The 13,240-nt window shown below is 45.8% G+C and overlaps 2 protein-coding genes and 1 long non-coding RNA gene across 4 annotated transcripts in view; 2 read left to right on the top strand and 1 right to left on the bottom strand.

The window, feature by feature from the left end:
- Nucleotides 1–11,232, bottom strand: part of ZSWIM6 (zinc finger SWIM-type containing 6) — a 205,118-nt gene extending 193,886 nt beyond the window's left edge. Inside the window, exons 1-2 of one of the 2 annotated variants that reach the window (XM_081524322.1) lie at nucleotides 10,747–11,232; nucleotides 10,454–10,554 (exon numbers count right to left, since the gene is read on the bottom strand). In XM_081524322.1, the coding sequence (XP_081380448.1) occupies nucleotides 10,454–10,554; nucleotides 10,747–11,219 (574 nt within the window). In that variant the 5' untranslated portion in view covers nucleotides 11,220–11,232. Of the gene's footprint in view, nucleotides 1–10,453 lie in introns of both variants that reach the window. The other variant, XM_081524321.1, reaches the window with a different exon arrangement.
- On the top strand, nucleotides 532–9,391 carry LOC145519086 (uncharacterized). The gene is made up of 3 exons (XR_014063526.1): nucleotides 532–602; nucleotides 4,567–4,672; nucleotides 7,837–9,391. It is a non-coding gene; the product is annotated as an uncharacterized LOC145519086 (long non-coding RNA).
- Nucleotides 11,233–11,405: 173 nt separating the features above from the next.
- LOC145518995 (uncharacterized) lies at nucleotides 11,406–13,218 on the top strand. The gene is made up of 4 exons (XM_081524253.1): nucleotides 11,406–11,420; nucleotides 11,499–11,623; nucleotides 11,951–12,274; nucleotides 12,800–13,218. Exons 1-4 carry the CDS (start codon nucleotides 11,406–11,408, stop codon nucleotides 12,981–12,983), a joined length of 648 nt encoding a protein of 215 aa, XP_081380379.1. The 3' UTR covers nucleotides 12,984–13,218.
- Nucleotides 13,219–13,240: the final 22 nt, after the last annotated feature.

Here is a 13,240-nt window from a genome sequence, read left to right as displayed (position 1 = left end):
CACTGACAACTGTAGGAAAAAAACAGTACATGTGTTTTTCTTAAAGTGTCTTATGACACCTATAATTATATAAACCAATTCAGACTCTACAACTTCAACAGGAATGGCAATTTTAAAGATGCCCAAGGCATTTTAAATTAGGCAAATTTCGTACCTCTTGGTGACACCACAAAACCGTAATTTGGGGGCAAGACATAAGTCTGACTCCATAAGGCAATTCTTAAATCTTTCTCCTATCTTAAGTAATTATCATAGTATTGTTGACTACTATCCAAAATCAATCTTAAAAAACACACATGTCCCATTTCAAAAAAGTAGAGGTAAGTAGAATATCATAGCACAGGACAGATACGAAAATCAGTTCAGTTTGATAACTGAAAAGCTAAGTTTCTGACGTTTGCTAAGCAGTCCCACAATGTGCTGGCCCTATGCCACCATGGCCCAGTGCCAGCCTGATGTAGGGTCAGGCTAAAAATAGCAGCCAAGCAGCTGGAACACATAGGTCTTTGTGACCTCAACTTTTATTTCCCTAAAGCAAGGGAGGTTGAAGGGGAGAGGACAACGGCTGGCAAAGAAAGGAATGGAATATACTCTCTTGATTGGTATGTCCCATCTCTTTGGATTTCTTGTCTTTTTCCCTACCATGCTCTCCTATTCCTCACTCCCCGACTCCATTTCCCATGCCCAACAAAGGAAGGGAAAGAGGATGGGCAACAGGGAAGGAGGGAAATGAAGAAAGAAACTGGAACTCTGAGGCAGGCTGGGTGCAGAGGTTTCCCCCATCTTCTACCCTCAAGTCTCACTTGATTTACCCTCACATCTCCTACCCTGAAGTCTCACCTCATCATCACAAAGCAGCCATTGGTCATTTCAGTCCTCAGCTTTTTACCATGGTCCAGAGAAAAGATAAGACAAAAACTACACAGGTAATAATTATGGGAAAGAAGGAAGAAAGAATTAGAATATGGCATCTACAGTTCAAAATCCTAAATGTTAAAGGAAGCTTGAAGAATGCTTTAAAAAAAAAAAGTCTAGGCCTTCTCTCGAAGTCTGGTGGTTGGGACTCAGCGATTTCACTGCTGAACGCCTGGGTTCAATCTCGCTGCATGGTCCAAAAAATAAAAAATTTAAATTAAAAAATAAAGTCCTAAAGAAATAAGGTAAACTTATTTTTTAAAAAAAAGTCCTCTTTCACATACCTCTGATTACAAACTTATGATATCTGCATTTTAGGTATTTATTTTATTTAGAAAAACCATGACCATCTTCTTTGTAGAAATAAGTTAATAAGAAGCTGTAGCAGGAACAAAGGCTTAACATAACCAGTCTACAGCATTGCCTTCAACTTCTGCTAGCCTCTACCAAACAATCAACAGAGACACCAGAAGAGGCTCCAGGCTTTGCCCTTTACACTGATATAATAAAATACCTATACTTCATTTATAAAAATGCTGATCATAGGCAGGAAATATTTAACAGCTATAAGGTGGCACATATAGCATTCTAAATTGTATTAATTAAGAGAACTTAAATCATGCTTCTGCGGACTCATTCAACGTACTATCTTCTTACACACAGTTTCTGTATAATACCTTCTAACATTAGAGATCTGACATCAATTAACAATGAAAAATGCTTTAAGTAAACAGACTGTTAAATATGGTAGGACCAGGTAGTGAGTCACTTGAATTCTAAGGACATTAATTCACTAAATGAGCTTCCAATTTATCTGACCAGCTTTTTCAGTTAGTAAGAGTTTAAATGTACTGACAGGTTATCCTACATCCTTCCAATTAACATCCTTTCAATTACCTGTCTCCGTCAAAGAAAATTAAATTTTATTAGCACAAGAAATAGTATAATTTTTAATTATAATATTCAAAAAGTTATAAAAGACACATATATATGTGGCATATATATTGCAATTAGACCTAACATGGAAGATATTCCTTTTTCAAAAGTTTGAGAAGTGTCTGATGAGTGATAGTCAAAACCACCCCACACAACCATCTTCCAAAGCTGAAATTAATTCACAAAAGGCCTTTTAAAATGTAGTTTTTCAAATCTTAAAAACACATTTTAAACATACATGTTAAAAATCATAGCTCTGACCACAATTTAAAATTCTGGCTACTGTGAAAAATCACTCTAGAAAGTAGCAAGAGATTATTACAAACATAAAGATGAACTTTCTAGAATAGTTAATGATGACGCATCATGAGTAATATTACTCAGAGGGTAAGAGTACCAGCCAGAGAGGCTGTGTCTGGCTCCATAATTTCCCAGCCTATGTGACCTTGGGCAAAAGCCACTTGTACTTTTTTTTCCTATGTTTCAGTTTTCTCACCTGTAAAATGAGAATAATAAAAGTACCTAACTCCACAGGGCTGTTAAGAAATATAATGTACTCGGGGCAGTAATTGGCACATGGCTAAGTGTGCTGAAAGTGACTGCTATTATTACTATTAGTAAATGTTACAAGAGTATTAAGAGGCTCAACAATAAACTATGTGCAGTTAAATAAAGAAAAGCCCCAAATCACACAAGGTCTTTAAAAGAGATGTTAATAAAGTTGTGAGGCCACATCAATTACGTGAAAGAAGTGCATCTGGGGTTATGTATACAGTACTATTTACTGATGATGAGGGTGGGTACCACTGACAAAGACACTGAAAAATGCACAAAAATAGGCCAAACACTAAGTCTGTGTTTTCATAAACATACTAAATTCAGAGCAAACAAATTTCCTACAAGGTACTGACTTCTATTGTTCTGTGTACTTTCAACTTTCAGTAAATTCTGTATTACAAGGAGGTATGCATACAATTGGCACCCCACTCCAGTACTCTTGCCTGGAAAATCCCATGGATGGAGGAGCCTGGTAGGCTGTAGTCCATGGGGTCGCTAAGAGTCAGACACGACTGAGCGACTTCACTTTCACTTTTCCCTTTCACGCACTGGAGAAGGAAATGGCAACCCACTCCAATGTTCTTGCCTGGAGAATCCTAGGGACGGCGGAGCCTGGTGGGCTGCTGTCTATGGGGTCGCACAGAGTCGGACACGACTGAAGCGACTTAGCAGCAGCAGCAGCATGCATACAATGATGTAGAGTCACACCAACTGTAATATAGTTTCATACAGTCAGCCATCATAATAACCAACTTTTCCTGAACTTTAATCTCATCATAGAACATCTCTACAATGTCCAAATGTCTAGAAATGTTCTACACTAGCATGCACTAAACATGCTAGAATCACTGCTTAACTGAAGCCATTAGAATCTGGTCTGAAACTAAAATGCTATCTAAAAAAAAAAAATACTTTTATAACACTAGATGAAATGTTAACCAAATAATCTAACATCAAAGTCAATTTACATTCAAGATATGCTTGTCCTGATTTTGGAGATTTTCTGAAATTTACCAAATGTTCCCAGCAAATTAAGAGGCAGTCTGTGAGTAGAAAAACAGAGATTCCACGTTTAACTTTGCAAATTACTATACTTATCAGGACAAATTACTCAACGTGTCTGTGCCGTGGTTTTCTCATCAGCAAAACGGGCGAGGCTGGAATTGATCTTTACAAATCCCCAGAGCTCTACAGGTAGATAATAACTATCACACAACAGTTTTGTATAAAAACGGCATCTCACCTGTTCGTATATTTAAGAAGAAACAGAAGAACGCACCTGTACACAGGGGTCACTGAAATATGCTTGGGGTGACGAAACTCAAATGACACCTACTTTCATTTGTCTTTTCTCTCACTTGGGAACATCAAATTAGCTATCAACACATAAATATATTTATTTATTGCAAAGAGTCAGACACAACTTAGCAACTGAACAATAACAAAATAAATACTTGTAATATATGCTGACAGAAAACTAGTTATCACTTAAGAATTCAGTTAGCATACCCTTAGCAACAGAGTTCACTTACTATCAGCTGAAAGTCAACATTTAAGTTCAAAATGAAAAGCAAATTTTGCACTGCATTCTCTCCAAAGCTTGTTTTGACCACCTTTTCTAGATCAAAAAAATTAAGGAAGCATCCTATTTTTAAAGAACTGAAAACCATGTACAAAGCATATTCTCAGCAGAACACCAGGCACTGAAAGCAGAAAGTAGAAAGATATTCGTATCTTTTCAAACAAATCTAACTAATACACTTTATTTTTGAGACTCTGGTTAGGATTGAGAAACAAGAGTCTCTTCTCATGTGACAAAACTATGTAACAAATTTCTCCAAATTATCATTCGATACTGATTTCTCCGCAGGAAATGAGTCTTTCCACTCATTTAAAGGAAGAAACGGCTCACGTTTTCTAGTTTACAGTAATGTTCAAATATTTACAGACATCAAAAAATTAATAAACCAAGAAAATTAAATTAGGTTTTTGTTGGGAAAAAGCACCATTCTTCAAACTATGTGATAGTAATTTGAAAGGTAACTAAAAACAGTTTTATGGGCTCTATGTAACTTACTACCATTTAAAAAATAGTCTCCTATAATCTGCTTTGTTTATAGATGTTTATACTTACCTATAATCTGACTTCTTTTGTAGGATATTTGTTCTCTGAAATATAACAGATGAAGGTCAACAGCAGACCAAGTTTAATGATTGCCCCTGTAAAAATTCCTAACACAACATGAGTTTATCATACACATAGGTAAGTTTCTTAAAATAAAGGTACCAAATTCACTTTTCATCACTGAAGAAAACTGATTTTCTAACACAAAAATATAAAGCACATCAGCATTTGGAAGTAGTACAGACCCATTTGTGTAATTTTTAAAAGGGACAACTTTCTTTAAAAAAAGCATCATTCATTCCCTCACTGCCATCCTGTTCACTAAAGATATTACTAGTTGAAATCATGCATTCTTAAGTAAACTCTTAATATGATTTTGAGTAGAGAAGACATGCTAGCTTGTTATTTTTCCAGATGAAACATTTAAAGTTTGAATTGATAGTTATTGACTACCCATTGTGAAAAGAAAAGAAGCCAAGGATAAAGGATAAACGGATAAACATCTTAACAACTGGCCAGGACATACTTAAAGACAATACTGACTTCGACTGCTCAATTAATTGCAATAATTGTTCTATTAAAGGTGTTCCAAAAAATCCTGATTTTTTAAAAGGAAAGGTATTCAAGTTTCACATCTGAAGAAAGGATGAAATTCAATGCACAGTTGAAATAAAATAAGAGAGATGGTCTTTTCCTCAATTCCAGGGTGTACTCAGAATGGGGAGGGGGGAAATGGCAAGAAATTAAAGACTGCAGCAAGAGTAGAAGTATTTACTTAATTCAAATCTGCAGTTCCCACCTACTGGTACTGCTGAAATCTTTTGGCTACGAAAAATACTCCAACTCCTGAATGAACACTTCAGATTTCTTCACTGGACCAGTACTAACCATCAGAGAACTAAATATCACAAAAATTCAAAGCTTTCTTCACTTGAAATTGAAACTGAAACTCCCTTAGCCCAATGCTGAGCACATGAGATGCTCAAATACTTTCAAAAAATCAATTATAAGCAAATGAAACAACTCAGAGAGGAAGACAATTAAAAAAAAAAACATATACGCTAGTTTCAAATTTTCTTCTTTTGTTTAATTTTTCATCAACCAAAAGACATAACAAGTATAGGCTCTAATTCAAATTTGTTCTATATCATTACTTTAAACTTGGAAATACATTCAATAAGCTATATCATCAATAAACAAAACTCCTAACTCTCAAAGTGCATTCAGAATCTCATCTTTATACAATCATCTCTGGTCTGTAAAGAAAATCAAAATACTCAAAGGCCAACTAATTAGCCTCAAGTAAATTAGCTGATTAAAATTTTAACCATCCTAAATCTAGTATCTAATACTGATCCCCTTTTACTGCCTTGCTACTCCCTAAATCATGAAATTTAAATAACAAATCTGAAAAGACCAAGAGAATGCTTACCAGTGTTAACAAAACTTTTCTCCCAAAAGTAACCAGCAAAAAAAAAAAAAATCCTTTTAAAACTCAGCTCCTTCCTTCTACAAAGACTAGTTACTAGTTTTGTTTAGACATTCCTTGCTTTTAAATGATTGTTCAGTCACAAATAAGGAAATGGTGTTTCAAAACAAAAAAAGAAAACTAAGTGTACACCAGGTCTTCAGAAAGGAGATACACAAACAAACACATAAACTCCAAAACAAAAAATATGCGTTCATTAAAAACACAAGGATAATTTTTCTAAGATTTCTTATTACAGAAATATTTGCTTCTAATTTTAAGAAAAATCCAACCATGTTAATATAATCAAAAGTAAAATTCTCCCCAAAACCATGCCCATTCATCTGCCCTTCTCCAAAGATTAATCACTATTCAGTGGTTGCTTGTGTAGCCTTTCTAGACATCTTTATAACACCAATATGCAAGCGTGTCTTTGTTTTCAAAAGAAATTGCAGCGTACTATATAAACAGTTGATTTGTTTTCAAATGAAACATGTTGGTCACCCTTACTTGTCAGTATATAAAAATTTACTTTGTTTTTTCATGGTTGCATAGTATTCCACTGAGTACTTCTTAACCAGTTCCCCTCTGATAGAAATTTAGATTGAGTCCAGCTTTTCAGTTGCAAACTGTACTGCAATAAGCATCACCCACTGTACTGAACATCTCTGCACACTGATATCAATAAATCTATAGAATAAATTCCTAGAAATGACACAAAAAGACTGTGCCCAGCATCAGGGGAGGCAGCATCCTACTCTCCCACCTTCTCAATCAATTCTGGGTAGTATCTACCTATGAGTCAGTGTGGTAGATGAAAACAGCTTTCCATTTTTGTCTCTTGTATTGAAGATGAATACATTTATTAAAAATTTGCATTTCTTCGTGAAATGTCTATTTTTCCTACCAAGTTCTTCATCTCTCTTTTTCCCCAAATCTCAGGATCTGCCAGTCTTTGGTCAAACATGTTGCAAACAACTACACCAGTTAGTTGCTTAACTTGGTCCATCATGTTTTCAGTCGTACAGAAACTTTGAGATTTTTTTAAATCAAGTAACTTGTGTCTGTCTTTTCCTTTACAATTCAAGTTTCAGGCCCCATTAGGGATGCTCTTTTCCAGGCTTCCCTTGTAGCTCAGTTGGTAAAGAATCTGCCTGCAGTGCAAGAGACCTGGGTTCGATCCCTGGGTTGGGAAGATCCCCTGGAGAAGCAAATGGCAACCCACTCCAGTATCCTTGCCTGGAAAATCTCATGGCAGACGAGGCTGGTAGGCTGCAAAGAGTGGGGCACAACTAAGCGACTAACACTTACTTACTTACTTTCCAGGCAAAAATTTTTGTGGAAAAAATTTGTATGCGACTTCTAAATCATTACTCAAGTACTGTCAATTATATTTACATTCAAGCACCTTCAGCATTAGCTCCCTTCCAATATATCATTAGTTAACAATACTAAGCCAACAATGCTTTCTCTAAAACTTCCCATAATCAACTGATGAACAGCTCTGCACCAATTAAATACTGCTTACAACTACTACTCAAATATTTAATTTTTTTCCTTTAAACTTCTTTTTAAAATCTAGAGGTTGAAAAATAATCAAGCAAGTATGTTTAAATACTGGGAAGTCCCAATTCTCTGCCCCTCAATCCTTAAGTAATCTTCAACACTGTAAGTGCAAAATAAAGTCCAACTAGACTGTCTGTATTGTAGTTATAATTTAGTCATCTCTACAAAAGTCAATGAATACTTCCTGTACAAACAAACCTGTAATTTTACAATACCAGAAAACTGCTTATGATGCTATCAACACATATTCTGTTCTTTTCCATTTCAGGTTATGAAGCGAAAAAGACTTCTACCTCCAATCACAAAATTATAAAATAAGCTTCATGTTAGTTCCAATTCAAACCACCACTGAGAGCTAAATTAGATGGTTTATCTAGCCACTCTCTCTGTTCTTCATCAAGGGAAAAAAAAAAATCCTGGTCATAAGTTTTCTATCTCACAGTGCCAGCTGCCAGGCATTTAACAGCCTTCCATCTCTACACCGACTGGCACAACAAGTAATACAACTTGGAAGTTAAGGAAATTGGCAGAACACAGAGGGGAAAAAAGAATTTTTTCCACCATTTGTACAGCACTTGTTTAGCACGTATGTAAGTGTTTCCAAAGGGGTGGTCAACTCTTCAAGCTATATGAGACGCATCATCCTACTTCACATCAACCACTGCCAGCTCCATTCAGTGGCCTCCTTCCCCTCTGGGGACTATTCAGAAAGTTACTATTTTCTTTTACAACTCACCCAGGCCTCTTCACCAATGAAAGCAGGCAAGGCCCACGCTGTGTGTCTGTCTCCTAGAGAAGATTGCATCTTTTATTTATCGTCCCTTGGCTTTATTTTCACAGTGAATTCCTGGCTTAAATGCAATCAGCCAAGAAACCCTCCCTATGTGCTCTCCTGTCATTCCTCATTGCTTGCAAGCAGAGTCAAGCACAGAAGGGGGAAAAAAAACTCAGCACTGCCAGCCAAGCCATAAAAACTCACAAACTAGTTTGTTATACTGAGATACCATGGATGTGCTTCAATCCATTTCAACCAGGCAGGAAACAAGGGGAGGAGGGGTATAACTTGAAAGAATGTTAATTAGATTTTTTTTTTTAAGGATAGATGGATAGCCTCAGAAGTTAAACCCCCCTCCAGACATAAGGAAAGGGTGTCTAACCTAGAAAAGGCAACACTGGGGGCGGCCTTTAGAAATAAATGACCATGCAGAAAATCACATTCGCAGATTGCATTAGAATTCAAATTAACCAGACAGGATTAAGACAAATCTTAATTCTCTCTTGGGGCCCCACCCAGACCCCTACCCGACTCCCAAAGAGGATAAAAGGAACTGACCACCGAAAGAGAAAATTAAATTAAAAATCAGAGACAGTGATGCTGCCAAATCTCTCCCCATTCATTAGGAACCGTGTTCACCACCACAATTTAAATAGACAGCACTATAAGAGGGGGTTAGAAAAATACGCCGCTTTGCAATCCGTTGAAAAATACCAGGAAAGAGGAGTTTCACTACAGCATTGTTCTTTTCCGTCCAGCTCAAACATCCCCAGCACTACAGCTGGAAAAAAAATATCTGACCAGAGAGACACATTGGAGGGTGGGGGGAGCGGGGAGCACAGAGAAAGCTTTTAAAACTCGGTATTCGAGAAAACTCTCATGGTCTGTCAGAGAAAGAAGGGCTGTGCAGCTTTAAGTCCTTCTCTCGCCTTTGTCAAATATCTTCTACTTTACAAGCCCTGAAAAGAAATAAAGAGACTCTTTTGTTTGGTTTCCCCTTTTCGGAGGGTGACAGAAAACTGAAAGAGGCACAAATAAACCTGAAAACGAGAACAAAGTGCGGGGTCGTGCCCGACTGCCAGGCGATCGCTCCGGGAGGGACGCGGGAGCTGACGCGAAGCCCCTCCGCCTAGCGCTCCGGCCGCCGCCGGCCGCGAGCGCCCAGCCTGTCGCATCTCCCTGCGGCTCGCACGGAGCACGACCCCCAGCTCCCTCCCCGGTACAAACCGAACTCCGCCGGCGGGAGCCCCGGGTACGCCGCGGTCCCCTGGTAAAGGGAAGAGCCAGCTGCCACGGGCCCGGCTCGCACCCTTTGATTCGCGGGCGTCCTCGGGAGGAGAGGTCCCTCAGGAAAGGGGTCCAGCTTGACGCCCGCGCACCCCGAGACGGAGAGGCGCGGAGGGAAAGACATTTAAATCCCGGGGCGGCCGGTGGAGCTCGCCCGGGCCAGCCCAGACGCCGCAGCGACACCCCTACCGCGGAACGCCGCGGCCGCCAGCCCGTCGAAGCCCTGAGAGGAGCGGCCGCCGAGTGGCATTAAAATGTATTTCCCTCCCCTCAAATGGAGGGGGCGGGGGGGGGGCAGAGGAGAAAGACCTGCGAGTGACACACTAGGAGAGAGACGAGGCAGAGCGCGGCCCGGCCGCCGGCTCGGCCCCGGCCGGCATTGTCTGTGCGGCCCGCGCCCCCTCCCCCGCCCCGCACGGCCCCACCACAGACACCCTCCGCCGGAGCCCGGCCGGCCGCCCGCGCCTTTGTCCACATTCACCCCCCAAAACGGGTCAGCAGCTCTCCAGGACGTGCTCCCCGAGAGAAGGGCGGGGAACGGAGCGGGCCGGGGGCACCCGACACCCACCCGGCGGACCCCGCGGAGGGGCGCGTCCTGCTGATTCATTTCCCACTCGCGCTGGCCCGTCCGGGGAGACAGGGGGCGGGGAGGGGCGGAGAGGAAATGGGCGCTTCGCTCAGAAGGACTGTCCCGGCCAGTGAGGGCATCGGGAGGGGTGCGGGTGCACGCTGCGCCGAGGGGCTGCCCAGAGGGGAGGGGGCGGGCGCCCCCCCCCGAGAGACTGACGGACATAGACGACCCCGCAACTGCCCGGTGACTCACCGACTTGCAGGACGTTGTCGACGCAGCCGCTCTCCAGCAGCGCGATGCCCCGGCGGAAGGGCAGCCGTGTCTCGTCGCCGCCGTCCGCCGGCCCGGCGGCCCCCACCGACGGGGCCCCGGCCCCGGCGGCGGCGGCGGCAGCGGCGGCGGCGGCAGCGGCGGCGGCGGCCGAGGTGGCGGCCGGCGAGGACGAGGAGCCGCCGCCGCCGCCCGCGCCGCCCGCGCCGCCGCCCGCGCCGCCGGGGCCGCCGCTGTCGTCGCCGGGGCCGCCCGCGGCGCCGCCGCCGGTGTTGAAGGACGAGTACATGCAGATCTCCCGCTCGCTGCGGGGGAAGGACCAGTAGACGATGCGGCGCTGCACCGGCTCCGGGATGCGCTCGAAGCGCTCCTCCACGCGCTGGAACGGCCACTTCTCGGCCACCTTGCGCGCCGCGATGTCCAGCAGCGACTCGGGGCTCTGGGTCTTGCCCGGCGGCAGCAGCCCCAGCGCTGCGCCGCGTCCGCACGCCACTGCCGCCGCGCCGCCCGCCCGCGGGCCCGGCCGACAGGCAGAGCTGTAACCGCCACCCGCTCCTCCGCCGCCGCTGCTGGCCCCGCCGCCGCCGCCGCCGCCCGGCCGGCAGCAGAGCCGTTTCGCGGGAGGAGGCTGCTGTCCGCGCTCCGCCATGACCGCGCCGCTTCTAACCCGACAGCGGAAGTGCCGGGACCCTATAAACGGCACAAGGAAGCGCGACACGCACACGCCGCCGCGACGCCACGCTGCCATCTAGGGCCCGCCGCTCCTTGTACGGGCACAAGAGGTGGGGCCTTCGCCGTGACGTCGCGGCCGAGGCGGAGCACCGATAGGGGGACCTAGGGCCAAGGGCGGGGCCTATGCAAATCGCTGGGCTGAAACATAAATAGAGCACTCCGCGGACACGGGGGTAGCGGGGGCGGTGGGGTTGGGTGCCCGATGGGTTGTGAGAATGTCAGGCTGCTGTGACGCGGGGGGCGGGGTTCAGGCGGGGTTCCCGGGGGAGGGGGCGGGCCGCCCGGCATGGCCTAGGGTACGTGGGTTTCTGCGCCCCCTGCAAGCTCAACTTCCCCCTCCAATTCCCAGCCTCCCTTTGATGTCCCGCAAGTGAGGACGCGCCTCGTGGGTCGCTGCGGGGAGGAAAGAGTAGACGGGAGGTGAGCACGGGAGCGGGGTCTGGGTAAGTGGGGGGCGGTACCCTGAGTCGAGGCCCCACCCCCACCCCACCCCCACCCCACCCCCAACCAGAGCCAGCCCGCCGGGGGAAAAGCCTCTGGGCGGAGGAGGTGCTTTCAAAACAAAGAAATGCGGCGTGGAACCCGGGGGACTGGGGTGGTGAGGAAGGCGGAGGAGGTGCGGCTGAGGCCGCCTGCTTCCCCTCCAGTCAGCCCAGAGGAACTCCCCCCACCCCCAGCCCGGGCTGCGGCGCCGGAGGAGAGGGAGGAGGCTGCGGTAGTCTGCTGTTTTCCATTTCACTTTTGCAGACCAAGGCGGAGAAACGCACCAGCTCCGCTGCTTCTCTTGTCTGCAGCGCGCTCAGCCCCGAGCAAGCCTCAGCTTCCGCTCAGTCTCGGCTTCCAAGCTTGCCAAAGTGTCCGAAAACGCGCAGAGCGCTCGGAACCTGTCCCGCAGCTGTGCGACGCGCGTCTCGAGCTGGCCGCAGCCGCCCCGCCCTCGCGCGCCTTCAGCCCCGCGGGCGGGGATGCCGGCTCCGCGGCCGCTCTATCGGGACCCCGCTCCAGGCCCTGGCGTGCTCCGGCTCGAGGCGGAAGGCACACCCGGGTAGTGGATTTAGCAAACACACCTTTGTGAGTACACACGACACGGGCGCGCGCGCACACACCCTACAGGCGCGCGCGCACAGTCCAGCCGGCTGCAGACGGCGCGCCCCGGCCGCTCGGCGGCGGATGGTGGCTGCGAGCGCACTCGGTGCGCCTTTGGGTCCACGGCCCGCCTCGACCCCGGGGTGCAGGGAGCCCTGGCGCTCGGGACGCAGGCCGGGCTCTCTGCCGCCCTGGCGGCCCCCGAACGGCCCATCCTCCCCGGGCAAGCTGCGTGGGGGGCGGGCGGGCGGAGAGCGCAGCTTGCTGGGGCCGGGGCGCCGGCGAAGGCAAAGAAGCGAGTCCCCTGTGAACCAGGAACGCTGCAGACATTGTTCTTCGTACTCTCCAGGGCTCGGTTGAATATGGGCCAAAACACAGCCTTAATTACCACGTTAGAGACATCCCTACTCTTTGCCCTGCCTTCTGTTTTTCCTGTAAACCATGTCACTGATACTGTCGCTATTGTAGAAGATAAACCGTATCTCCTTTGACACGTTCGCATCTTTTAAGGTTATTGGCTGATACCCACATGCCTGCCTTGTTGCCTGGATTTAAAGAGAGAAGAGCGCTCCCGAGTTTTCAAGAACATCGCCCACTCAGGGCCGAGGCCCCGGAAACCTCGAACTCCTGGTCTTGGCTCTTCCCCTCTTCAGGCCTCACCAAGCCCCAGGCTGCAGGTCCCCAGGGGACCTGATGCTGGCCGACTTTCCGCAGCTGCTTTACTTGTTAGGAAAATTTTGGTGACAGTATGTTTTTGTATATCCATCTGGTATTTTTCTGGGCACCTCCTCAATGCTTAGGAAAAGGCCTGGGTAGAAAACTGGAAGACTATCTTACGGGCAAAAGGGAGGCGGGAAAGTTTTTCCTTCAGTTTTTTTATTTCTGGGTTTCTTAAAAAAAAATTAAAAATTAAAAATTTTTTTAAAAAATATGTGATAGGAAAAAGTAAGT

Source organism: Giraffa tippelskirchi, chromosome 8, assembly GCF_054371585.1.
Source record: "Giraffa tippelskirchi isolate mGirTip1 chromosome 8, T2T-mGirTip1v1.2.pri, whole genome shotgun sequence".
Classification (NCBI taxonomy): domain Eukaryota; kingdom Metazoa; phylum Chordata; class Mammalia; order Artiodactyla; family Giraffidae; genus Giraffa; species Giraffa tippelskirchi.
The sequence above is the reverse complement of the archived record's forward strand: the minus strand, read 5'-3'. Positions and strand labels throughout refer to the sequence as shown.

Excerpts from the sequence above, each read along its gene's own strand:
- LOC145518995 (XM_081524253.1), top strand. Across the intron at positions 11,624-11,950 it reads GAGGAAAGAGTAGACGGGAG|ACCAAGGCGGAGAAACGCAC; the intron begins GTGAGCACGGGA and ends TCACTTTTGCAG. Across the intron at positions 12,275-12,799 it reads GATTTAGCAAACACACCTTT|GTTATTGGCTGATACCCACA; the intron begins GTGAGTACACAC and ends GCATCTTTTAAG.